Source organism: Python bivittatus, unplaced genomic scaffold (genome assembly GCF_059951505.1).
Source record: "Python bivittatus isolate LINGU-HERP-01145 unplaced genomic scaffold, Pbiv_v1 ctg000020_np1212, whole genome shotgun sequence".
Lineage (NCBI taxonomy): Eukaryota > Metazoa > Chordata > Lepidosauria > Squamata > Pythonidae > Python > Python bivittatus.
The window spans coordinates 120,001,418-120,028,404 of record NW_028277030.1 but is presented as its reverse complement, the minus strand read 5'-3'; the positions used below and the strand labels follow the sequence as shown (position 1 = coordinate 120,028,404).

The 26,987-nt window shown below is 36.6% G+C and overlaps 2 protein-coding genes across 3 annotated transcripts in view; both read left to right on the top strand.

Moving 5' to 3' along the window:
• Positions 1 to 219: 219 nt before the first annotated feature.
• Positions 220 to 17,515, top strand: CALM2 (calmodulin 2). Of its 2 annotated transcripts, XM_007433176.4 has the most exons (6): positions 220 to 377; positions 6,741 to 6,771; positions 13,813 to 13,956; positions 14,047 to 14,153; positions 14,795 to 14,930; positions 16,887 to 17,515. In XM_007433176.4, exons 1-6 carry the CDS (start codon positions 375 to 377, stop codon positions 16,913 to 16,915), a joined length of 450 nt encoding a protein of 149 aa, XP_007433238.1. In that variant the 5' UTR covers positions 220 to 374; the 3' UTR covers positions 16,916 to 17,515. The 2 variants fall into 2 exon arrangements, with proteins under 2 accessions (XP_007433238.1, XP_015744408.1); XM_015888922.3 differs by lacking the exon at positions 6,741 to 6,771 and having other exon boundaries at positions 224 to 377.
• Positions 17,516 to 18,359: 844 nt separating this feature from the next.
• The window catches only part of STPG4 (sperm-tail PG-rich repeat containing 4), a 30,416-nt gene continuing 21,788 nt past the window's right edge, over positions 18,360 to 26,987 (top strand). The window contains exons 1-3 of the mRNA XM_025169803.2: positions 18,360 to 18,422; positions 23,721 to 23,783; positions 25,388 to 25,642. Of these exons, the coding sequence (XP_025025571.1) occupies positions 18,360 to 18,422; positions 23,721 to 23,783; positions 25,388 to 25,642 (381 nt within the window). The remainder of the gene's footprint in view (positions 18,423 to 23,720; positions 23,784 to 25,387; positions 25,643 to 26,987) is intronic.

Genomic DNA, 26,987 nt, shown 5'->3' with positions numbered 1-26,987 from the left:
TTGGGAAAGGAACCTACTGGTATGTCTGAGGCAGAAAAACAAAATTCACAGAGAAGGAACGGGGTATACAGCAGCAGCAACGGTTCGTACGGTACTTGAGGGTGCGGAACCGGATCTCCTTTTACTGCTAGCTTTTCTTTTTCGTTACGGTGGGGGGGGGGAGGGCGCGGATTGATCTGAGAAGGCGGTGAGGTGGTTTATGAGGCGCTGCCGGCAGGCGTGCTTCGTTCAGTGTGAAGTGAATCGCCGAGTCGTTGGGTTTTAGGAGCTGAAGAGGTAGACGGCGCGCCACTCCTGCCTTCTGTGCCGAACAAGGCGGCACCAATCTTGATTTTTAGCTGCAGTAACCGCCGCCAGGCCCGGCACAAGCCAAAATGGTTAGCAAGAGGGAGGGGAGATCGGTCGGGTGAAGGGGGGGACTTGGCGCAATCGCGGTAGTAGTAGCAGAACAAGGAATGAATTGTTAAATTTCGCGTCTTTTGACTTTAGTGGGGCGATGGGAAGGCATGGGGTGTATGGGGGTCGGTCGTGGGGGACAGCTGATACATTGAGACCAGTTGAGAAAAAGAGCGCTCTGGAGCCCGACTTTCTCGCGCGCTCGTGTCAGCGTCCTCGATCGACTTCAGAAATCAAACGGACGCCAACTGCATTTCTCGGCGCCATGCTGGTTTGGGGGGGGAAGGGAACAGAAGGTGTGTGGAAATGGTAACTCTTTCCTCTTGTTCCGTTCCTTTAAGGAGGGGGGTGTCCTGAGAACACCGTTTGCCGTAGGGAGGTGGGGGGCGGGTGGAATTCCGTTGCTGTAGCAACCGAGTTGTCGCCGCTACTCGTGCAACGTTTGAGGCGTCGCGGGTGGGAGGCGGGAGTTATCAGAAATGTGGCGGCGCCCCAGATTTTTTTTTCTTTTTTGGTGGCGCAGGATGGCAATTGGGAGCAGTCTGCGTTGGCAGAGGAAATTTGGGGAGAAAGTAATCTTGGCAAAGATCCACCTGGAGCTAAAACTGCTTTGCACTTTTTTTTAAAAAAACAGCGCGAAGTTTCCGATTTCCCTGAAAAGTAAGACTGTTCTTTAACAGAAAAAAGGTGCAGTCGCGCCACGAGGAAAAGTCTAATGGGTTAAACTAAAGCGTGGAGCTGCATTTAAATATTTTTGTGTTTAGAGAGAAAATATTTTCTTGCTACTCCAGGAATTGGAAGAAGCTAAAACCAGAATCTCAGTAAAAGCTGTTCTTGTACATTTCTGTGCAGACCTTTTTTTTTTTTTTTTATAAACGAGTGTTTAGGATACATTATTCTCTGAGGTTTCTAGGTTGATAACTCAAGGGAAGCCACAAATATTAAGAAATTTTGAGGAATGTTATGAAGAAGTATGATGAGAAATAAGTCTGTACTGAGTTGTCTTTATGATTTGGATATAGGCACCTATCAGGAAAGCGACATGGTAATCTAAGGGATGTCCCTACACTCATAATACTAAGTTGCTACTATTATAGTGCTCCCATCCCCCTTTTTAAAAAAGATATGATTGTACTCCATATATTTCAAGATGCTTAACAGGTAATATGCTTATATTTTCCTCATACCTATAAAGGAATTTTTGAAATGAAAATCCCAGGATCAAGCAAGAAAATTGATACTCTTGAATCCTAGTGCTAAATTAGGGTTCTGCTGGATGTTAAGGAGATAAATGCGGACTTCTGTCTCAGTCACATTTTCAGCTTTCAAAGTGAGTTTTCTCTTCCTGTTAAGGAAATTCTTTAGATGATCTCAGTTTTTGCCTTTTTACTGATGATACTGAATGATTTGCTTTGATACTAAAGCTGAATGAAAGTTTATTAAGGACAACAAATTTCTCAGTGGCCATAAAAAGTATAGAACCTCAGAGCAAGGGATAAATTTAGATGTTCTTAACTAGCAAAGGATTCTTATTTCTACCATCCTCAGCAGCTAGACAGGGCCAATCACTTTATTTTCTGTTGCCCTGCAGAACATTTGAAGTTGACTGTTTTAAAATCAAATATTTAGAACACAATATTTTGTTCTCTGAATATAGATCTTTGTAAGGGTGCTGTACTTTTTTTCATTGAAATAATGGAGATTATTTCTTCAATGGAGTATGAAGAAACTTAATGTGAAGGATCTCAGGGATGCAGATGATTTTCTGAGCAACTTGCAAACATTTGTATAAGTAACCTATATAGATTTCTACTTTTGCTGTATTACCTCATTGATAACTGCTCTTCAAAATGTCCCCATAAATTGTGATAGATTGTTTTAAGCAATGCTTAGAATATAAATATCTGCGCTGGGGTTTGGAAAGATACCAGATCACATAGGCTAAAAACATGTCATGCTAGCCCATAGGAATTTAAATTCCTTATATGTAGCAGGGCTTATTTCTAGAGATTGGGAATACTGTTAAGGCCATTTCTGTTACAAATTCCATATTTATAACTCTTTGTATCTTAATTTAAATATGGGTTAAATGGCCAGTTGAAGAACTGGTATTCAAGAATTTTAAAATAGATTGAATAAACAGTAGACATTCAGGTTGGAACTATTAGCTAAGAAGAGATAAATTATTCAATATATATGCTTATCAGTATTTGCTATTTTATCATGGATACAAGGACTTCCTAGAAGCACAAAATTACCTATATTAGAGATGCTTTATTCTTTCATTTAATATGACAGCTATTAGATGTGTTCTCTTCTTGCCCATTGGGACTTTGAATTTAAGCAGGCTTTTGTCTGTCTTTGACTTTTTTAGGACCACTGAAATATTTCTTGAGTGTTTTCTATTACAGAATTATCCTGTTGCTCTCAGCCTTGTGGTTTCTTTGGGGGGGGGATGAAATTTGAGGTTGTTGCTTTTTATTATAGGGACACATCAGGATCTCAACAGTTTCACTTGGAGATTTAGAATTTGTCAGAGATTTATTTGTAGGCCATAGTGCAGGTCATCAACGATTCTTTCCCTGCAATACATGGTATAAAAGGCAGGCTTGGGCAATTGATAGCAATAGCAGAATAATTCATTTACAGTATGACTGTTAAAACAATATTTTGTTCTGTATTGATTGAGCTACTCTTGAATAGGTGGGCCATTTTTCTAACATCAGTTTTATCTAATACCTATACTCTGTTTCATGTGCTCAGTCCTTTTAATGGCAATTATCATACAATTTTTCTGAATAACCCACTGTCGCCTTGCTTATTTTTCAGTTACACATTTTTACATTCCCTGTGATATTTGGTATAATGCAGTTGCGTTATACTTAAATGCTGCACTTAGATACCATAGTTTTAATCGATGAAACTTACTTGCTCTATTATAACCCCCCTTTTTTTAAATGAAAAGAGTGAGGAAAGGAGTAAAAGAACAGGGGCATTCTAATTCTGTGCATCCAGAGAAATGCACACAATTTTCTGTTTTCCAGAATCTCAGGGCAGGTAGGTGAGAAATTATTTAGGACAGGGAAGCAGGTTTTAATTCCTGGCCACTGACAAGAATGCTAGTTGCTCTCATTAGATTCAGTTTCTTGAAAGGAGTCTTCCCATTGTACAAATGAAGGATAGCAGATTTTAAATTACACAATGGGTTTTTTGATTTTTGCTCTACTTGTTGCACCCTCAGATCTCCTTGAAAGAGTCTTCTGTCTCCTAGAATAGGTTTGTGAGGGGTAGGGGATGTAAAAATTTTTTCCTGGTGAGTGCTGTTCTATCAACTGACAGCCACAACCGGGTATCAACTAGTAACTTTATGGACCTCCAGGGGGTGCCCTGCTAAAGCTATGTTAAGTGAGGTGGTGGTGGTGATACTGTACAGCACTTAATGCTTTTTCTCCAGCTGTTTTACTTGCAAGCATAACTTTGTTCTCTTCCCTGCCCCCCTTAATTAAATAAGTTAGGGTAAATGGCTAGTCTGGCAATATCAATCTGATAGTGGGGCTGTACAGACTGCTTGAAGGGGTCAGCAGCTCCATCTTTTAGAAGCTTCTGAACACCTACTTTAAAGGCTTCCCCAACTTAAGTGAGTGTGCATTCATCTATGTTCAGAGTTTCTACTGGTACTGCTGGCAGAGTTGCTATGCATGCACATGTATGTGAAGACTACCTGATAAAGCCCTTAAAGTAGATGAACCTTCCAGAGGACATGCTGTTACCCACTTTCATAGCCCTTAACCCTTTCACAATCGTATAATTTTACCTAATAAACAATATGGTTGAGATTGCAGTTCTTTTAAGCCTAAAATAGGTAATAATCGTGTATTTATGGGAGTTGTAGTTGAAAACATCAGATGTATACCCAGTTGCCTAACTTTGCCATAAGTTCAGCTCAGACTTGAGCAGTACAGGGCATGGATAAAGTGACCAGTGCAGTCAGCTATATATAATAGTGCACCAAGATTTGAAAAAGGTATAGTACCTCTACTAGTGCTGCTTTATTTTATGTCACTAGAATACATAATTATTAAGTCAAAAAGTATATGATTATTTGAAGATGTTAGTTCAGGAAGCTTACTGCTTGATTGTAATAATTGATATTACATAAAATAAAGTAATAAAATGTAATATTAAATGCAATATTAAATCAATATGAGAGAGGTCAAATTGATGAATACATACAGCTTTATTTAGAAGAGCAATGTTGATAGAGGTGTTGGGGTCTGTATATCACTTTTAATTGGTGAAGTAAGTTATTGCTGCCCTGCATCATTTTCCCTTCCTAGTTCCACTTCCATATTTTCTTTTGTTCTGCACATCCTGTAATGTCACAAGATCTTCTTCTAAAGCATTTCTTTCAATAAGGTGAAACCTGTCCAGGTTCTGTGACAAGTCTTATTTGTTGGAAAACTCAAAGTGAAGTCTTTTGGAAGGTATCTTTGTGCTGCATTGCCAAGACAGAATGAACATGTGAATTAAATTTGTTTGAACTTCAGTTGAAGTTTGCAGAGAAGATAAGTTGATAGTCTTTTTATTGATTTTAGGTTCAGGTAGATGTGGCTAAAAGGTAATCAGATTTTCATGATGTTCTAACCTCACTTAATTATTTTTCCTCTGTTTGCAATCCGAACAGCCTTTTTCTACTTGCTTTTCCAGACCTTAAAGAAACAGTGTTTCAAACTTGATTTGCCCACTAGGGAACACTTGGAATCTACATTTCAATCCCTGTATGATACAATGAATTAAGATGAGTGTAGTGTATGTTCTGTATATTAGGCATGTGATAGGTCATCTTAAGTAGGATTTGAATATACTGAACTGTTTGTAGAGAAAAATTATAATCAGGCGTGGCTTGTCAACCATTAATAGTTTCACAGAGAAGCTCCTAACTGAATCTTTAGATTTTTTTTAAAGCTTGAGTCTACTGATTTGTTGTAGAGTTTTGTTTTATTATACTGAAGAAGCTTAGGCAATAATGTGTGCATGTTGAAAATCTCTAAAGTATATGTAGGTAAAGTTACATACCTAATTCAGAAGGCAGAGTTGCCTAAAATTGAATATATATTGGCTAACATTTCAAGCTTGAGGAAACTGTCCCAGATTATTTTACTTGTGGAAAGCATTTCATGGGAACTTGCATTATGCTAAGAATGATCATTATTCCTTAACAGCAGAATTCCTGGACTGTTAAATATGTAAGATTTGTCTTGTATATGCTATATTCTGTTATTTTCTATGAGGTTAATCTGCTCTGTGTTATAATATCTTAAGCTTTATTAGCATTTCTTTGGACAAATGCAAATTGATATATGTTGGCAAAGTGTCCAGTACATTTTCCAAACACAGTTATGTGTGTTTGTGCAATTGAAGTCTTAAAGTTTTCTAATCTGCAGCAGAGTGTTATCTGGTAGATAAAGTTACTTTATTCAACCAGCTTGCTTATTTGCATGTCCATAGAGAGAGAGAGATAGTAAACACTTTCTCACTATTTCACATACCGACTAGCTGCAAAATCATATTTTCTGACTTCCTATAACTTTATTTTATTGCTCATATGCATTTTGCCAAATGCATAATCTTTTGGAAAGATTGAGGTGTGTTGAGTCCACTGACATAGATAGAATGATATTCAACTAATACACAATTTACCTTTGTATTTAACTAAGGCTACTGTTTAATAGAGGTAACGGAAGATAATTCTCTCCTTACTGTTGATCTGATGACTGCTGATGACTGCTGGCTATAAAGAACTTGCTTCCTTTTCTCTATGTAAAGAATTCAACTGCAGCCACCAGTTGACTGGAGCCATTTGGGTTTTTTCTTGCAGTGATTAGAAGATCTAAGTCAAAGGTGGTTGGGCAGTCTTTGTGGCTTGAGACTGCAGTCTTTTGTCGTGGTAAAGCCTACCTAATGCATCATGTAAATCAGCAGAAAATAGCACTACTATTCAATGGTTTGCTGTTGGATTTCAATATTGTATTCTTGAAATGCTGAAAAAGGGGTAGAGCTCTATGTGCAGGATATATATTGCCCACTCCCTCTATTCAAGGAACAGTACAGATCAAGTACAGCTACATTTAAATGTCTGTTCATAGTTTGATTCTGGCTCTGTATTCTCAAATTAATATTCCTTTATCTTCCTCTCATTCCCTCTTAGATTGTTTGCTTTGTTTTCAGAATTATAAGCCTGAATGTAGAGCCTTATGTATATTCTATAAAAGAACATGTAGGAATGATAAATATGAAACTAGCTTGCCAAGATATATTAACATTATTATGTTTACATATTCTAGGCTGATCAACTGACAGAAGAGCAGATTGCAGGTGAGGTGCCAGATTTATATTACTTATGGTGCTAATGTGTAATTTGCATAGATTTCACTAGAAGCAGCTATAATGCTAGAACTTGCATATTCTGTCTAGTAACTGGATCATTCTTTGTTCATATCTGGCAACTCTTTGACTAGTCTTTAACTCTACCAAATAGCTGTGATCTAATTACAGGAAAGGCTTAAACGTGAAATAAAACTGTTGCATTACCTGCATGCATAAAGTTTGAGCTGCATGAATTATATGATTTTTTCTATATTATAACAAAAGTTTATGCTTGCATTCTTTACATAGAACTACTGGAGAAGCATACGTTCTTTGTTCCTTTTAATTAAATAAGGTACAAAAAAATTGTGTTGGTGCTTTGGCTGTGTATATCTTGGGTTATATCCCTTGAGTAGAAAGGTGGTATTTGCAAATGTCATCTCTGTAGACTCCTGTTCCATTTCTCTACAGTGACCACAAATCTACCCTTCTTAAGCAGATTTTGATGGGATGTTGGGTATTCTAGAGAGAAGGGGAAGAGGCAGAAATAAGATCCACTTCCTACTTGTGAATATCAGAAGGTTGATCCAGAAGTATATTTACAGATCACAGTTACATGTAATTTCATATTTACGCCTCAGAAACATTTGAAGGGAAAAACTTCTTAAATTGACTAAAGCAATTTTATATTTGTTCCTTAGGTTTAACAGTTGAAAGGCCGTGCTAAAATAATAAAATGTAATTGTGTGCTTTCAAAGCATGTTATATGTGCTGTTAGAAAGTTTATTATACCTAAGAGGTATCATTAACCTATTGCAATCCAATTAAGCAGTTACTTTGGTGCTGTAATTTAGCTGAAATTGGCAGACTCCTGCATTAGAGCATCAAGGTCACTATGTAAAAGAGTAGTATGAATTATTTCAGGGCTTGTAGTGTCTGAATAAACATTGAGTATGGACAGTTTCCATTAAACATTAAATTTTAATGATATTGATATAGCTAATATCTCTTTGATCTTGAAATCCAATAACCTTACTGTTTTGGCCTTATTTTTAACATCTTGTCTTTAAAAAGGAATAGGCTAATTTAATTGATAAGAATTCTTTGTCCAGTTCATGGTCATATCAGATGTACTCATACATATGGGAATATGTCGTAAAAGTAAGCTGTGTACCAAATTTGCAAATTACTTAAAGTGTTTTCCATTTATATGGAAAGAGTGAATGTATATGCTATTGCTGCCAAAGTGATATGACATCACTGTGAAATATGTCACTAGAATAATGCAGCAAAAACTTTTGTCATAGTTTATTTAATATAGCTTGATTCAGAGAGGCCTTCTTCCAAAAGCAGAAGCATATGGGTTGAGTAATTGTGCTCCAGATGTGACATTCAAACAGTCTTGTGACATGCTGAAGAGATAGTAGGTTTATTAGGGTATCAGCGTTTATTCTGGATGCTATAAGGTTCTTTATCGTTTGTTGGAAAAAAAAAAGTACAGCCTGATTCCTAGTGACTATAGTTTTCTTGGCAACTTATAAAGTTGCCTTCTTTGGGTTGTTGGTTCCCCCCCCCCAACTTTCCAGGCTACTCTTTAACCCTACAGTTTCCTGGTAGTCTCCCATCTGGGTAAATGAGTCTGACTCTGCTTAGCTTTTTAAAGATCAGCTAATGTCAGCTATATGTTACCACCAGATATATTATAGTTCTCTGGAAAATGTGATGTTAATAGTAATTTGATACGGTGCTTGCTGTGTTTCAAAATTAACTAGTCTGCGCAAAGTATGGGATAAAATACTGTACAGTTTAATTATAGGATTGACCAGAAGTGTATTGGAAACAGAATATGGAAATTCAATTGGAGAAGAGAACAAAGCTGGTGAAAATTAAAATCTAATTAGCCAAAATAATTTCATTTTAATTGCATTATAGTTGGTAAGTAATCTGAAGCAAATAAAATATGTACTTGATCTATGATGATCAAGAATAGAGCTGGCCATGAATATAGTTTTAAAGTTTTAAAAAATTAAGTCCCACTGGGTCTACACTTGAATATGGTTAGAATGACCTAAAGCCTGGATTCAGCCCGACGTCTTCTGTGTCTTAATTCTTTACTTGCCAGTTGTTGGTTATAAAGATACTGGTTGCAAAACAAACACAAAAGCCCTGTTATGCCTCTGAATAAAAGAAACATTAAGGAGAGAAATTTCCACCCCACCCTGCATTTCCATTCATTAGCGAAATTTATTAACTTCAGTATGCAAACAAAGACTAATTTATTTGTTTCACCATAAATCATAGCCAGAATTAAATAATTAAAATCAATACATGTTCAAAAGTCCTTTAAACCTTAAAAGATTACAAATATCCTGGGATAGTCCACACCCAGTTAAACACCGTAATTATGCTAAAACACTTTTTAAAATTGTGCATAGTATTAACCTAGATTATCATAAAAACTATACCCAATTTGTGTATTAGATTACAACTATAAAGTGTGTGAAACTGGGCTATTAAGCTGGCTTCTCTTCAGATGAAATCTGCCCTCTTTCCTTATTCCAGAGTAGCTTTGAACTTAAGGAAGTTATACTGTGGTGAACTGTTGATGTTTGGAACTGGGTAAAATTATTTGGCATAAAGATAATCAGGATCTGAGATTTATGTTACATTTGACATCCTATCTAGATGTGCAGAGTAAGTATTGGAAAACCAAAATTTCTCCAGCAACATAACTATTTTGCCAATCTTTTCAGAAACTCATAGTTTTTGTAGGTACATCTTAGGAAGGTGCTATTCAGGGATCAGTTTAATTTTTAGCCACTAATTAAAGACTACTTGGTAAAAGTTCCAGGCCCATAATAAGACTCTGCTTTCTAGTCTCAAGGAAGGGAGCACAGTCCCATGTGATGATTGTTGAGTACGCATAGAATTATAGGATTGTGCAGTAGTAAGTAATAACATAGCAAAAATATATAAAGTGAAAGCCTATATAAGTTGGGGAAGTGATATTAGGCTAGAAGAGCAAGCTTGTGCATAAAAGTATAAGATAACTTATCAAAGGAAATATGTATTTTAATGAAAAGCATGTACAAGGAGGTGGAACTTTCTTATGAAGTAAAAGAACAATGTGGGAAAAATGGTTTTAGGACTCTGTGGCAGAATTCCTGAGTTTTTAATCCATAAAATGGGCAAATATAAGATAACGTAAGTAGCAGGCAAAGAATAGTATGAATTTGCACAGGTGAAATATTGGGGCATAGCCTGTCTTTCTACATTTCGATGTCTGATTATGTGCATTTTTTAAGAGATAAGAATATTTATCCTAAAACACTTTAAAATGATGCATCCTTTAAAGAGGATTTGATGTGATGTAATATTACTGCTAGTATTTTTAAAGGATATTTTTAAAGATTTTAAAATCACTTTGTTAGTGATTACCAATTCCTTACTTGGAAACCTTTTTTCCTAGCTAATTTTTCCTCTGTTAAGTTCTGTCCTTTCTGTATAGTTTTTGATCTAATTAAAAAGTTATATTTAAAATTGAACAGATTATAACAATAATAGACCAAAACTGCTTTATTGGGCACATTCTGCAGTTACACCCACATCTAAACTCTGTTATTTTGAGGAGTTGAAACCATGTGGATGCTATAGATACTATTTATCATTACAGTAGTAAAACTAAAAAAATATATTAAATTAATACTGACATCTTTCCCTATCCAAATGTAGTTATGGTCTTTTCTGTGTATTCTTTCATTCCCCATTTTGGAATCTTGCCTACATGTTTACCTATTCATTATTTCCTTTCAGAGTAAGCAGCATTATGCAAAGCCCAGAAAAGGAGTTAGAAATAGAAAGCCAAAGAAATGAAAGGCATGATATCAGAAAAAAGAAAAGAAAATACAGATCTAATTTATTCTGTTCTTGTTCACTATATCTCTGTGCCTTTCTGTCTTTGCTCCTGTTGTGCTGATACACTGCTTTCTATTTTGTCTTTACATTTCCTCCTCCTTTCTTTTAGAGGACACCATCTCTAACTAACTCTTCCTCTCAACACATTCACTTTTCCTTCATATATTTGTTTTTCAATCTGATCCTCATTTATTAATTTCATATGAATACAAACTGTTTTCACTTTTGTACTCTGTGCACATTCATTCAGCATACATTCATTCTTGACCTTATTTCTTGTCTTATACGTGTTTTTTGTATAACTGGTTCCTTGTCAAGCCCGTTACAGTAGGGCATGATCAAGGAAGCAAGCATCAGACAAACTTAGAGGTTTTAAGGCAAGAATTAAGGGTAAAGTACAAAGTCTTGGAAACCCAGTCCTCCTTTATTAGTGAGTTCTTTCAAGTTGAATCTGAAACTTTTGAATCTCTTCTTCTTGGGCTTTGTGCTGTTCAGACTGAGCTGCTATTTTCTAGATAAACCACTAACAAATTTGCCCATCTGTTGATTGTTTATATCTAGAGGTCCTCATGTTTCTTTCTCAGCCTCTAGGCAATATTTCACATTCCCACTGCATTTAGTTCATAGGGACATATTCAGCTCTCTCTTCAATACAACAAATTGAATAGCAGCTTGCTTTTATTCATAACCATTTTTGCTTCTTTCAGCAAACTTGCAATTTTTTTATTCAGTTCTCCCTTTCAACCTTGGTCTTTGATAATTAATTTTTCAAATCCACATTTGTTGTATCATACAGTCTTAATATTTGCTGCAAGTTATTTAGATTCTCAATCAACAATAGGGCATCCAAACGTTCATGTCCTTGATTTATCACACCTGAAGGGTTACCACATCTGTCCATAAACACTTAGGGAATCAAGGGGACTTCACACATCTTTGTCTTGCTCTGTGTAAGCATTCCATTTATTTTCTCACATGCTTTACTTCTACCATATTCACCAACCAATCTTCAACTTCCCATTCAATATATTCACTTCACCATATCTCTAAATCTTCTCAAAATTTCTAAACCTTTTCACATCTCTAAATCAGTAAATATAACAATAACCTTTCTCACGTTCAAACATTTCACTGGCTTACTGGAACTTTGTTGGTTTGCTCAAACTACTTCCTTGTATTGTGGTTAGTCCCATAGCTTCTATTCTTGCTTTAACCAACTTGAGACATTCTGTAGTTTCAAGTACTGAAACAGGCTATCTCCTTTTCCCTGCATAAGTAGTATATAGTTTTATATGATTCCTGTTAACAATGGGAACGTTTTATGTTCTGGAGAGACAGTTAAAATACAACGAACATCAAATATAAAGAGTTGTAAGCCTCCAAGCTGTGATAAGTTGGTCAGTGTTTAGAAATAATATAAATACAGTGGGAATGCAAATCACTTATAAAACAGTGATAATGAAATATAGATACAATAAATCTCACATTCAGAGCAGGTAGAACTATAATGCTGTATGTAGATCAAATTTAGCCACAAAATCAACTTTGGTTTTATATTTTTTTCTCCTGACAACATAGTGCAGCAGGCAGATTGTCTTCTTGACCAGCATTAGTGGTAACTTAAAATCAATCAGACAATAGTTCACTATACAGATAGTCCCCAGGTTAAGAACACCCAGGTTACAGATGACCCATAGTTAAGAACGAGCCTGTTGTAGCAAAATTCAAGTTAAATACACGATGATTTGAGTTAAATACATAATACTACTTATACAGTGTTATACAATAATAATGTTCTGGCTTGCATACACATTCAACTTAAGGATAGACCTTGGGAATGGAACTCGTTCTTAAACTGGGGACTACCTATACTTATTTTGGCTAGATGCTATATTATGTTCTAAAGTAAAATCAGGCTTAAACTTAATCTAATAAGAGGTGCATTAATTGTATTAATCTTAAAACTTGTTTGTCCAACTGGTAAGAGATGGAAATGTAGAACACTGAACAGTAACCACAATACTGTGAGTGGAAAAAAATATTTAGAAGAGATTTCTCAAATCAGAAATTAAAAATTAAGTTAAAAGGGGACAATGTAAAAATTGTGAAGCTTGTGTTTGGAGTTTGAACTGACCTAGGAATTAAGTTATTGAAGGATGTAAATAATTGCAAAATAACTTATTTCTTTGCTTCTGTCTTCCACGATGAAGATAGTTAATCTGTTTTCTTTGAGGCAATCTGAGACTTGGTTGATATAAGCCTTACCTTACCCTTGCCGTAAAAGGTCTTGAATCTTTTGTGGTAGGTGTTGTGAGGTTTAGAAGATGCTGTCTACTGTGTGCGTTTTGGTATTGGATATATTTTTCAGACCCCAAAATGAGGTACAAATGTAGGGAACACAGGGCGGTTAGAGTATAAATGGTATCTGGGAACTTCAAAGAAGGAGAAGTGATCTATTAATTTCTGCTGTGGGGAAAGCTTTCTGAGCATCAGGTGACACAGATGGCTTTTTTCATCTGATGGTGCTAAAGGGACTTCATATTTTCAAAAGAAAAGTACTTTCTTTTGGAGCTGGTGCACCTTTTCTATCCCTTTTGCTGCAAGTGAATTTGCTGTAGAAAAGAGGAAAAAAAGATAATGGGAGCATTTTTTTTTAAAAAAAGACAAAGATTTCCTTAGAGTCAGGCTTAATTTAAGATGACTTCATGGACTTAGCCATGTAGTTTTCTTGGCAACAGTACAGAAATAACTTCTTGTTGCATTATTTTGTTTTTGTATTTAATTCTGGTCTGCTTTTTCCTGGTGGTCTCCTGTTTACATGTTAACCAGGCCTAATCCTGTTTACATTTTCAAGTTCAGTCAAGGTTGGCTAATTGCTGCCTAATTAACCAAAATAAATAAATAAATAAAAAGGTTAGTTGAGTCATTACAAAGTTTTGTTATGGAAATCACGTACGTTTTGAAAACATCAGGCACACTATATCCTACTGAAAGCAGTTTGTTTTACTGGAATGATCCTTGTGTATTTGGATTTCTTTCATTCTACTCCTTGTCTTTTTGGTTGCATTGGTTTTTGAGCAATTGAATTAAATTTTAAACAAAAAATGTAAAGTCTTTGTATTTGCTGTTTTATAGAATTCAAGGAAGCCTTTTCACTATTTGACAAGGATGGAGATGGCACAATAACAACAAAAGAATTGGGGACAGTGATGAGGTCACTTGGACAGAATCCAACAGAAGCAGAATTACAGGACATGATCAATGAAGTAGATGCTGATGGTAAGTTTTATTTAAAACAATTTAGTAATTAACATTATATACCTGGGTATAACTGAAACGAATTTTATTAATATATACATTATTTTCCAGGTAATGGCACAATTGACTTCCCAGAATTTTTGACAATGATGGCAAGAAAAATGAAGGATACAGACAGTGAGGAAGAAATTAGAGAAGCATTCCGTGTATTTGATAAGGTATTCTGTGTATTTTGATAAGCTTTCAAAGTACCATAAGTCTTAAATGAAGGGGAATTTCCACTTTCAATAAGAACAAAAGTCCATACTCATTGTCAGTGCCACTGAGTAATGATCTAGCAGTTAAACTTAATTCAGGGAATTAAATTTGACTTTAAATCCAAAAACCTATACTGCCTTCTTCACTTACGTGCAAGCAATCTGTTCTGTAAAATTTTGCAAGAATTGGTACTACCCATAATGGTGTATATTTTTTTCATCCCTGCCAACACAATTAAATGTATAACTGATCTCTAATGTCAGTTAAATAGTTCAGTCTGTAAATACAGTCTAAAAACAATACACTTCCCAAGTGTGTTTATATGAGTTCAAAATACACGGGACAATAATTAACTGGCTCATTTCTCAGTTATTCTGCACAATGCTAATTGTCATGTCCCCTCCTAATTTTTGAAATGTGGGTTCTATTATTTAAAAAAAACAACAATGTGGCTTCTAGTATGCTACTCTAAGATCAAATGCAACCTCAAGCCCAGAACTGTTGGGTACTCCTTCTCTTGGTAGAAGCAAGATACATCTGATTAATTGTTCAAATATGATTTCATAACAATTTGATAGTGTGACCTCCAAATGTTTTCCAGGATGGTAATGGTTATATTAGTGCTGCAGAACTTCGCCATGTGATGACAAATCTTGGAGAGAAGCTAACAGATGAAGAAGTTGATGAGATGATTAGAGAAGCAGATATTGATGGTGATGGTCAAGTAAACTATGAAGGTAAAAATTGTAAATAGTTTTTTTGTAACATAAATTGGCTTGAACCTGTTGATTAGGATACAAAAGATTGAAGTTTGCTTCTCTGTGTGTATTAGAATTTTCCAGGATTCTTCTCTTCATTATAATGAAATATAACTTGAAATGTTTTAAATATTGATCCTTGGGGAATGGTGGGAATTCAAAATAACCTCCCTGCTTCCTAGCCTTTTTCTTAAAGTAACAAAAGTAGGTGGATTGGTAATCTATGCAGACTGTTATCTACCACCCAACCTATAGAAGAGTTGGCCAAAGAAATGGTTTAAAAAAAAGATTAGCAAACACTAAAGCAGTAGTCAAGCACACTGGCCTGTATACGCAGCTACATAATTAAGGCCATCAAAGAAGCAATAAAATGGACTCTCTTTGAAAGGAATAAAAAGACGCTTTCCTTTCTCTTGGTTTGAGATTTCTTATTAATGGATGTGCATTTTTGCATTTGGCAGTCTGAAAGCTGAAAAACCCAGGAAGGCTCTTTGCCATGTGCACTTTCTCCTTTTGAGAGCTTGCATTGTAAAAAAAAGGGTAACACACGGGAATAACACCATTAGAATCCAACCCATAAGCTAACTTCTCTCATAACAAATGATTTCAAAATAGCAGTAAATTAGCTGCCAATCAGGTAACTGTCTTTTCCTTGTGCCTGGCTAATCAAACGTAAGATGTTAGTACTCTGATGCCCCCTAATGTGATCTCAGAGGATTGGAACAACTTTATTTTACCTTTAGAAGTGGTAAAGCCACATTGCTTCATGAAGCAGCTTTAAGGGATGCTATGCAACAATAATTGTTAAAGTAAAATATGTCTTTGTACCAAATATGTCTGCAAAGTGTCATTGTGAAGCCATAACTGGAACTAAAAATAGAAAAATGCTGTTTGTAGGCTTTTTTGGCTCTTAACTTGCTTAGAATTTGACAAAATTATTTTTTGTTGTGTAATAAGTGCAGCTTTAGATAGCTTCTAATTCATACCTGACAACATCAAAGTGATTATGTTCCAATTATGATGATAGCTTCCATAATGCTTGAGATAATAGAAGTTATTGTATTCCCATACTAGAAAAGTCAGTGCCTATCTGGCTAGAAATAACATTATAGCTTAAATCTGATCAAAAGTATCAGTTTTTACTTTATATGAGGCAGAAGATATACCAGTAGGGTTTGCAGTACATCAGCAAGGATTCTGACAGCCAGTTATTGAGCACTACTCTTAAAGAGGGTGGCTTCTTCCTCTACCTTACAGTTATGCTTGAACAGAGAAGCTTGATGTAAATAGTAGGTTTTATATTATGGGCCTGAGCTTTATTTAGGCCTTTACTCAAGCACAAGTTTTCTTTGCATAGCAGTTTTTGATGAATGGGTCCATCTAATAATGATACTTTGTGATATTTAGATTAAAACAGTAGTGTATAAAATGCAGTAACTTTTCATTATTTAGAACAGAAACCTTGTTAATTGAGTCTGGAAAAAATGTCTTAATGTGACATCTAAAAGATAAAGCGTTGAGCACCAGGAAACTTTGGACATAACAAGGCTTAGTATTTTAGTTAGGTACCTTAAGAAACAGAACTGAACCACATGTATTGATGAACAGTTGACTTGCTGCTTTTTGTATAAGTTCTTTATATGTGTATTAGAAAGAATTACTACTGACAATTAGAGGAATAAAAAAGTGAAGAGAAATGATTAATTAAAAATTAATAATTGTAAAATAATAACTATTACTAAAGTGAACCTGTTCTTGAAATCAGGTATCCATAAATGGTGAGAAGTACTGAACAAATATTGTAAAGACAATAGGATAGTAGTCTAAAAAAACTTGTCATGAATTTCTTAGCTAATATGGCAGATTGCCTGCTTTTTATCTGAACATGTTGCACAAATACTTGAATAAACATTACCATCTTTTTTTCTTCTACAGAATTTGTACAAATGATGACAGCAAAGTGAAGACACTGCACAGAACGTGTTAAATTTCTTGTACAAATTGTTTATTTGCCTTTTTCTCTGTTTGTAACTTATCTGTAAAAGGTTTTCCCCTTCTGTCGAGAGAGATGCATGTATAGTAACAAACTCATTCCTCCATGTTTTCCCCTTTATCTGTCATCCTGATATTTTGGGAAAATGATCAAAGTAACAAATGTTTGCATGTGGCTTACTCTGGATATTTAAGCCCTTCCACACTTCTAAAGCTAGGTGGTGTTGGTCAAATGAGGGATCATCTAGGTTATGCCTGTTGAAATTAGTTATTTTAGGAAATTTAGCATGTTGTTGAAATGTAGTCTTAACTCTGTGTGGACTATGGACAGTCAACAATATGGAACTTTAAAAAGTTTGCACTATTGCAAAACGGGTGTATTATCCAGGTACTCGTACACTATTTTTTGTACTCCTGGTCCTGTACCAGAAGACATTTTTCTTCTATAGTTACTATGCTTTTAAAAACTTTTGTTCAGCCACTTATTTTCAAAAGAATCTGCTTATGGCACAACTTGCCTCAAATCCATTCCAAGTTGTATATTTGTTTTCCAATAAAAAATAATTAACTCATATTGTCTAAATCTTTTTTGAATGTTTGCATATTGCTTTTTTATGTTTATAGTTATAAAATAAATCCTTATACCTTTTAGACTCTGCAAATGTAGGCTGTGTTTAGACACAACAAAAGTGGCAACTTAGGGTCCTCTAGGCCTCAACTTGGATAAGCCCTATTCTAGCATGGCATATAGCAAGGCATGGCAAGGGTTTAAAAGCAACAAAACATCTGGGAGACATGGGCTGTGCAGCAATGCAGATTTGAAGGTAATTTGGGGATGCATATTGCAACTCTTGGCATTCCCTTAAATGCATCAAATGTCAGCAAAAGGTACTGTTTCTTTAAGGAACTACAGGCAGGTACAGCATTAGCACCCTCGAATCACTTTTTCCCCTTCAAATCTAGCAAGCTGTACAGTCTTAAAACACGCAAATACAGATGATATCTAGTCTCATAGTCTAATACTGGAGTCTCTTGGTGTCATTAAACCAAGAATGTGTAAGTTTTCCTTTGACAATGAAGTAGGTAATCATTCAGAAATCCATACAAGCAAATTATGTACCCTTGGTCCATAGTTGGGTAATGAAGACAAAACTGATCTGGGCTATTCATTAAAGCTGCCCCCACTGATTGGAAGTTAATACATGGCATCACAATTGTGATAGTGATACTGCCTAGCAGCTAAAAGATGAAAGGAGTAAAGGGCATTTGTGTCCCCCTTTCTTTAAAAGGCTGACCAGCACATCCACTTCGATACAGAATGATGTAGACATGCCACAGGTCAGGAGCAGAGAGGCATAATGTTTCTCTCCTGCAAAACAAACCTTCACCACGATACGTAAAGACCAAGAAGTAAAAATGATTGGTGGCCGCTTCTTAAGACGAAAGGGTGAATTGGCTACAAATTCTCAGGAAAAGAGTGTGAGTGATGCATTTTGCTTCCACTAGGACTGTGTTCCACAGGAAATTTATAACTTTCTGGATCAATGGGCACATGGGATTTTTTCTAAATTTGTTACATGTCTCAGAAAATAGTTATGCTACCTATTGCTAAGTACAAAACTGGTATGCCAAAAGACTGGGTGACAATACTTTCCACCCCTATCCTCTGTATAAACTTTTTTAATGGGCAGGAAGGTAAATTAAAGTGTTAGGTTGAAGCTAGTATTTTTATTTTCTAAGAATGCCTTTGGAACTGTGTCAGGACCAGAGGTGATTCCATACAGTCCCACCGGCCAAAAAAGCTAAGGATATCTGTTGAAACAGAATTGTAAGAACAAGTGGGCACTTAAGCAGAACGTTTAGCCATGGAAAATGCAACCAATTAGGAAGCATCAAGTCACAGTATTACTTGCCAACCTTTCCCTACTACCCTGCTTAACTTTGCCCTTTTTCTAGCAACAGTGCACACCTTTGATTTACATGACATTTTTGTTGTCTTCAAAGAGGTTTTTAAAAGATGTAGGATGGAGCAGAAAGGATAGGAAATTGGTGAGCACTAACGGTGTTCAGCAGACATCAGAAGTCCCATGATAGAAACACTGGGGACCTTGGTTCTATTAGAAGAATAAAACTACTGTCACATTGCATACAAAAAAATTATCTACTTCCATGGATGGATCTTCATAGCCACTCAATTATTAAAGTATTCTAACCATTTTGATATTCGTGGTATGGTTCACATGAATCTATTATGGTGAATCAATGATTGCAGAACTGCAGTCCCCAATGCTATGCATCCACCAGAGCCCTATTTGCTTTTAAAAATAGATTCTATTACAGTAATTCCAAATAAGTGACAATTTGCCATTTATCTAAAGCACAGTACATCCTTCACTGCTGCTGTTTCCAATATCATCTCTGGTCCTGACGTTCCAAAGGCATTCTTAGAAAATAAAAATACTAGTTTCAATCTAACACTTTAATTTACCTTCCTGACCATTAAAAAAGTGTGCAGAGGATGGGGAATGGAAAGTATTGTCACCTGTCTTTTGGCATACCAGTGTTTTGTACTTGGCAATACGCAGCATGATAACTAAAAATGCAAAGCCCTTCATTCACTATAAGTTTATGGGATCACTCTCCCCTTAATCCATTTCAACAGACTTTGGATGTGGAAGAGGGGGGTTAATAGCAACAACTAACAAGTTATCCATGTAAATGCGAGGCTATTGTTATGGAAGGTGGATGCTAATATTAAATCAATAGAAGGGATAATTAAAATGTGATTGTTACAAAGTTTCTGACTTGAAATATATAACACTGTGCGTGCATGTGTGTGTGTGTGTGTGTGTGTAAAATGTGTGAGTCTACAGCCATGTTCTCACAACCCACTTTAACTAAATTAGTGGGGGGAGGTACCACGTGTGGGATACCAAAAATAGGTGAATTGGCCCAATCATTTAACTTCCCCTCCCCCTGGAAATTAAATGTAACCCCAACGGATCCAGTCACAAACAGGGTTAGGCTAACTCCATATATCTTGGGAACACCTAAACACAGGCAAAAATATGTCTACTCATAGAATCAAGAGTTGAAAAGAACTTAAAAGATCATCTAGTGAAATGCCTTAGGATCTCCTAAGGCATTTTGGATATATGGCTATCTAGCAGTTGCTGAACCATGTGTAAAGCAATCTGTTCCACTGATTGACAGCTATTACCATCAGGAAAGTCATCCTAATATCTAACCTGAATCTACTTCCCTGTTGTTTCAGCTCACTGGTTCTGGTCCTGACTGACTCTGTGGGGTGACAGAGTTGCCTCCTCTCCTTTTGACAGCCATCTGGATACCTGAAGACTGCTGTCATATCTCATCTGTCTTCTCTTCTTCAGGCTGAATATATCTAGTTCCTCTAACTGTTCCTCATAGGATTTGGTTCCAGTCCCCTCACTACCTTGGTAGTTCTCCTCTGAACTTTGCCCAGTTTGTGTTTTTTTCACTGTTGAGAATTGCGGTGCCAAGTACTGGAAACTATTCCAGTTGGAGCCTGACCAAGGCAGAGCCAAATGGGACAATTACATATGATGTGGACTCTGCTTACACTGTTGGTCCAGCTCAACTTGCTATCTACTATAGTACCTAGATTCTTTTTCCAAGTTTTCCTGCCATACCAGGTCTCTCCCATATATTTGTGCCTTTCATTTTTTTCCTTAGATGTAAAACTTCATATTTGTCCCTGTTAAATGTCATTCTATTCATTTTGGCCCATTGCTCAAGTCTATTTAGATCTTTTTGAATCTTTTCTTTTTTTCCCTAAAGTGTTAGCTGCTCCTTTGCTTTTGTGCCACCTTCCAGTTTGATAATCATCCCCTCAATCTCTTAATCCAGGTCATTAATAGAAGTGTTGAATAGCACAATTCCCAGGACTTTGTCTTGTGATGCTCCATTTGATACAACTTTTGAAGTGGTGTGGAACCATTTATGAGTATTCTTTGGGTGCAGTCATTCAGCCAATACAATTATATCATCTAATCCTCTTTTGGGGGAGCAGGTTAGAGTTAATCTTGATTCTTGGGTAGTACATGGGCAAGTCCATGTTTTCTTGTAAGGGTTTCAGAAATGATTTCCCATTGCCTTCTTAGAATTGAGAGAGACGGGGATTAGCCCAAATGCTTTTCAGAGGTCAAGATACTCTATATCCATAGTGTTTCCCCAGTAACTCTGTCAAAAAAGAGATAGTGTGACTTATTTGTGACAAGCCCAGGCTGGTGTGGGCATCTGTTAGCCCTGCAAGGTAATCCAGACAAGAAGCACAACCAGGGGTACTAGCTCTATCTAAGGTTACATTAACAGAAACTTGCAAGACTGAAAGTATTTCTCCCCTCCTTTCCTTTTATTCTCCAGAAAACTAGGGAGGGTCCCTTCTGAAATGTTTCCCATGCCATCCCCCCCACCCTTCTGTGAGTTGAGAAATCTTTTACATGCCGGTTGTCCCATCTGCCACTCTCCTTCCTGTCCCAAGGTCATTCCCACATACCATTACAACATCTGCAGGGAGGAGCAGAGGGAATGATGCCATGTGTGATTACATAATCACTCAAATGCTGGGATTTATATACATGTGTCAAATGTTCTGACACAAGCATGTAATTGGGGCATTTGCATGATTATGTAATGGCATGTTAAGTCTCAACTCATTCTGCGCTTTAGTTTCTGCCAACTTCTTCTTGTTTTCTTCTTTGGTTATACATTCCTGCTGTTTTCTATATATGTCCCTTTTTCTTTTCAGCATTTTGGAAACTCTGTGTTTATTCACACATGTCTTTAGATTTCTCCCATTTTTCTTTGTGATTATACCTTCAATGGCCCATTTTGCAGAATTTCCCATCCTTCCCAGTTTTCTCCTTCAGAATGTCAAGCCATTGGATGACTACCTTCTATCTGAGTTACTAAAATCCACTTTTCTGAAATCTAGTATGCAAGTTTGATTCTCCTCTATTCTCACTACTTTTGATAGCACAAACTCAAGGATAACAAGGACACTTTCTCTCATTTCTGATCACCTTCACTTCTTCAACTAATTTCTTCCTGTTGGTAAGGTTTAGGTATGGTATAGCAGACTTCCCTTGTTACTTCTTTGAGCTTCTAACAAATGATGTTGCCAAGGTAGGATAGCATTTGTGGGATCTCTGATTCTTGGCAAAGTTAGATATCCAGCAGATATCAGCTGAAATCTACCATTGTCATTATTATATGCCTTTTTAAAAAAAGTTTGATCACCAGACCAATTAGGGCCTCATCCTAATCTTTTATCTGTTTGTCTAGTTTATAACACTTTCCTCCATGGGAAAAAGTTGGAGAAAATAGTGCTTGAGAAACCAAGCTTCCCTATTATCAAAATCATTGCCAGTCCTGGCAGCACATACCATATCTCTAAAACACCAATTAGCTGCAGTTCCCAAAGATGGAGCCAACTGAGCTTTGTAAACACTTTGGCAACCACGAGAGGGCAGCAAAGAGATATAGAAAAACTCTTTGCTGCCATTTAGTGGTCATCTGAATTTTTGCAGCCCTAGCCCAAGCTTCACTTATTGCTGTTTCTGGCAAATGGGAAATGGCTAGGGGGGTCATAAAACCTCAATAGTCTCCTGAGCAAGGATCATGGAATAATAGACACTTTTTGAAGAAAGTTGGTGGGGCCTCCGTGTTCCCCAGATGGTGATTTTGATCTCCTTAGTGTGTCTACATGCTGCCAGAAGCACAGCTGAACAGATTTGAATGGGCTAGCCTCTGATTGGATCAAGCATGCTATTGCATCAGTGCCTATTTATCTACATATTTTAGTACCACTTCTGAAAACAGGACTTGCAAGCCAGCCAATTTACTACAAGAACAGAACAGAGTTCCTTAGGGCTAGACAGAACAGGGTTTAAACATGCTCAATTTGTCTCATTTTAGAAGGCCACTGGGGGAGGGATAGTTTTTCTGTCCTAATGAACAGGTATTTTTTTTGTCCAACTGTTCCTTCTGATTGACATCTTTTACAGGTTTATGAAGGAAAAAAAAAAGCAAAACCCTGCACAAACTCTTTTTAAGAGGCTTATAAACAAGGTATATTTATCAATTTGGAAGCAGAAACCAGTTTTTAAAACCCTCTCTCAGTTCTTTATCTGAAGCTACTCTTTGTTCCCAGATGCTTATATCTCCTTCTTCCGAATAAGAATGCTCAAATCCTTAGCACATGGATTGTGATGTCATAGACAACTATTGCTGATGCAATGCAATAATAAGCTAAAAAAAACTCAGAGGGAGAGCATGGTTGGCAGCATCTCAGGCAGTAGATCAAGCAAACGTTCTTCAGTAAATGCTCTACAGCTATCTTATCTCTGTTATATTTTCTCTTGTAAGATTAAATATTTTAAATGTATGGTAAAGCTAAACATTTCCTCAAGTTGGACTCCTGGTGACTTCCTGGAGACATCCTTGTAGTTTTCTTGGCAGCAATACAGAAGTGTTCTGCCAATTTCTTCTTCCAGGCAATTTTTCAAGTTCTCAATCTAGCCCTACAACCCTTGATTTCCTGGTTGATTCCCATTCAAGTTCTAATCAGATTGTCACCTTGCATAGATTTTTCAGAGATCAGCCATGTATGGCTAGGTGCTAAAGCTACTTCTATTCTAAATATGAAACCATTTTATTTTTATTTTTTTCTGCAGAAATATTAAGTTGCTCACTTTCACCTGAAGTCATTCTTTAACAATCCTGTTTTTTTTCTAGGTAGCAGAAAATGAAAATGTATCAGACCAAAGAAGAGAAACATGGTGGAGAGAATTATTACGGGTATGTATAATATTTATTTATTCTTAATGTTGTGCTCTCAAATTACAAACATAACTGTTTATTTATTTATTTGATTTGTATAGCCACCAAAACATTGCAAGTTATAGTACTATATTCCAATTTGGGAACTAGGGCAATTACGACAAGTGAATTTATTTAATAGTTTTGTATTCTCGTTTTTGAATGAGATAAAATTTGGGGATATCAGGTGATATCTTTTGAACAGCCTTCTCCAACCTGATGTCCTACAGTTCCCAAAACTAGCCATGATAGCCTGGAATTCTGATAATTGTAACCTAACATATCTGGAAGGCACGAGATTAAGGAAAGCCAATTGCGAATTATTCTTAGACAATTGCAGTCACATTCCCAGAGGTATCTAGTTCTGTGAGCACAGAATTTTGGACGAATTAGTCCTTGAGATGCTCTAGCGTGGCTCTTCTTCTATTCTATGTACTCCTATGAATCACTGAAAATAGAAGACTTGCTCTCACCGCCCCATCCCTTGCAGAACACTTTTCACTGAGATGTCTGTATTGCCCACACTAGGGATTGGGCAGTTCACAGCCTGTGGCCCAGCTTCAGCAAAGAATTAATGTGAGAATGAACTTTTTACTACGGATTTTTTAACTGAAGAAATCTCAAATCCACTCAATACAGTAAATTTCAATATATTCTTAAATATAGAAGCAATCTATTTACTTTCATGATGCAGAACATGGCAATAGACAGTAAACGAATCTGGGATATAGTTAGTAGTGAAGTCCATTTTGCACAAGCAATGGGACTGTCAGGACAGAACAGGACTTCGGGACAGACATCCGGGGCCTAAGACAGCCAAATGCCAAAGAGGCTGAGTTACAATAGTTTGAAGAAAATTATATAGCTACAGATATGAAGAATGCTTCTCTCCTCCAATAAGAACACTGCATTCTGAAGTTAGTTTACCAGACTAGCTTGGGTGAAGCATTCTCTTATGTATGAAAAGAGAAACTCTACAAAACTATTTAAAATAGAATTTTTCTGGGTTGTTTTTTTTTAAAAATGGACAAAAATGGAAAAATATGCAGGTACGGGACGTACAAGGACATGCAAAACTGACATAAATCAGCAACAGATTTTTCTATCACTGTATAAAGTAGTAAAACTGAAAAGATTAAAGCAGCAACCCCCCCCCCTCGGTTTCTGAAAATAACTGAATAAAACTGTTTTTCTTGTCATCTAAGCCATATACATGAATTGAGCCACAGATACTGTGGGATGTCTGAATACTTAACAATAACATTTAGATGCTGTATTTCTCTGTGTTAAGTCCTTGAATTTTTAAAGGAAATGCAATGAAATAAGAAGTGCTGGGTTATCTAAGTAAATTATCAGCCCATAAGTGAAATGTGTCTCCAACTAAACTGTCCTTTAGAAGAGTTGGACTCTATTTGCTATTATTCCCTGCAAGAGGACCATAGCTACACCGTAGGTGCTGTGAATTTCCCTGGGGTACCAAGATTGATCAGTCTAGGGCAGGGTTTCTCAGTCTCAGCTGAAATCCACATTTATCTCTTCAGATATGCAAAACATGTTATATATGCTTTCTTTCCTTCTACTAGCCAACCCCAATCCCAGGCTTTTACCCAGTTCGAGATTTTCTTGAAGATGCTCAGCTGAACCCAGTGAAAGCGACCTATAATTTTAAAAGTGAAGGGAGAAAGAGAGCGTCCATCTATGAACAACTGCCTGATTTGACCTTGCCAAATACTTTGTACAATCCTCCTTCATTTGTGGAAATGGCACAGAAAAAAAATGCTACTTATTCCTTTAAGAGTACCTCAAGGCAAAGCAACTATTCAGTCTTCAGAGATAAGGTAAAAGGAAGCCAGGAATGAGGATCTATAACAATTAATAATTGTTACTATAAGGAAAAAGGTACATAGGCAAAATACGGTTTTGGATGTCTCAGGGCCTACCAGTAATAATATCCTCCTGATTCTGTCTCATACCCCAATGGCAAATCATTCTGAGTGGGTTTAATGGCCATCAAATGGTGGGAAAGAATGAGGAGTGGGGAATGGAAAACCAGAGAGAGAGTTAGAAATGGAATGGAGAATCTTGGAAGAAGTTGTAGCCAGCACCTTAGAATAATAATAATAATAATAATAATAATAATAATAATAATAATAATAATAGCTGTAACCATTGGTACTATCTTTGCTTGCCACAGTTGTTCTACTTCTATTTGCAGGTCTTTGTATTTTGTGATTTTCTCCAGTTCTTTCTCTTCTATTCTGCTGTCTCCAGGTATTGCAATGTCCACCATCCAGACTTTTTTGTCTTTCTTATCAACAATTGTTAAGTCTGGGGTGTTGTGTGGCAGGTGCTTGTCTGTTTGAATTCTAAAGACCCAGAGCACTTTAGCTTCTTCATTTTCTATTACTTTGTCAGTTTTGTGGTCCCACCAGTTCTTGCTTGCAGGCAAATGGTATTTCTTGCAGATATTCCAATGCACCATGGTTGCTACTTTGTCATGCCCTTGTTGAAAAAATCACTACCAATCAATTGCAAAAGGCAGCTTTACTTGGAACAGCTAATATCCTGCCACGATACCTTTAACACCATCAAACAACAACATCTGCCTATCCCAGGTCCTTGGGAAGGCCTCGATAGGTGGATAAAAATGCCAAATCCAGTAAACATCTGGCTGACTGTGCGACTCATCATCATCATCATCATCATCATCATCATCATCATCATCATCATCATCATCTATTAAACTTGTATGCCACCTGGCTCTTCAACGACTCTGGGTGGCTCACAACAACCAAACAAAGAAACTACAATAACAGTAAAAGATAAAAGATAAAGATAAAAGATGGCAAGTTCAATGAAGCAAGGGGTCTCATTTTCCCTCATGAAAGGCCTAGTTGAAGAGCTAGGCCTCATGGCTCTTCTGAGCAACAGCAGAATGGGGACCATCTGGATCTGGGGGGGGGGAGAGCCTAGTTTCAGAGGGTAAGTGCTGCTACCGAGAAGGTGGACTTCAGGGGTCCCAAAAGATGACATTGTTTAATTGAAGGAACCCAGAGCATGCCAACCCTGCAGGACTTAATTGGCAGATGCTATGGGAGACCAGTGCAGTTGATAAGATATATAATAAGATTCCACACAGCAAGCTTGCTAATTCCTAGTCAACATTCGAAGAACCAAAGTAAT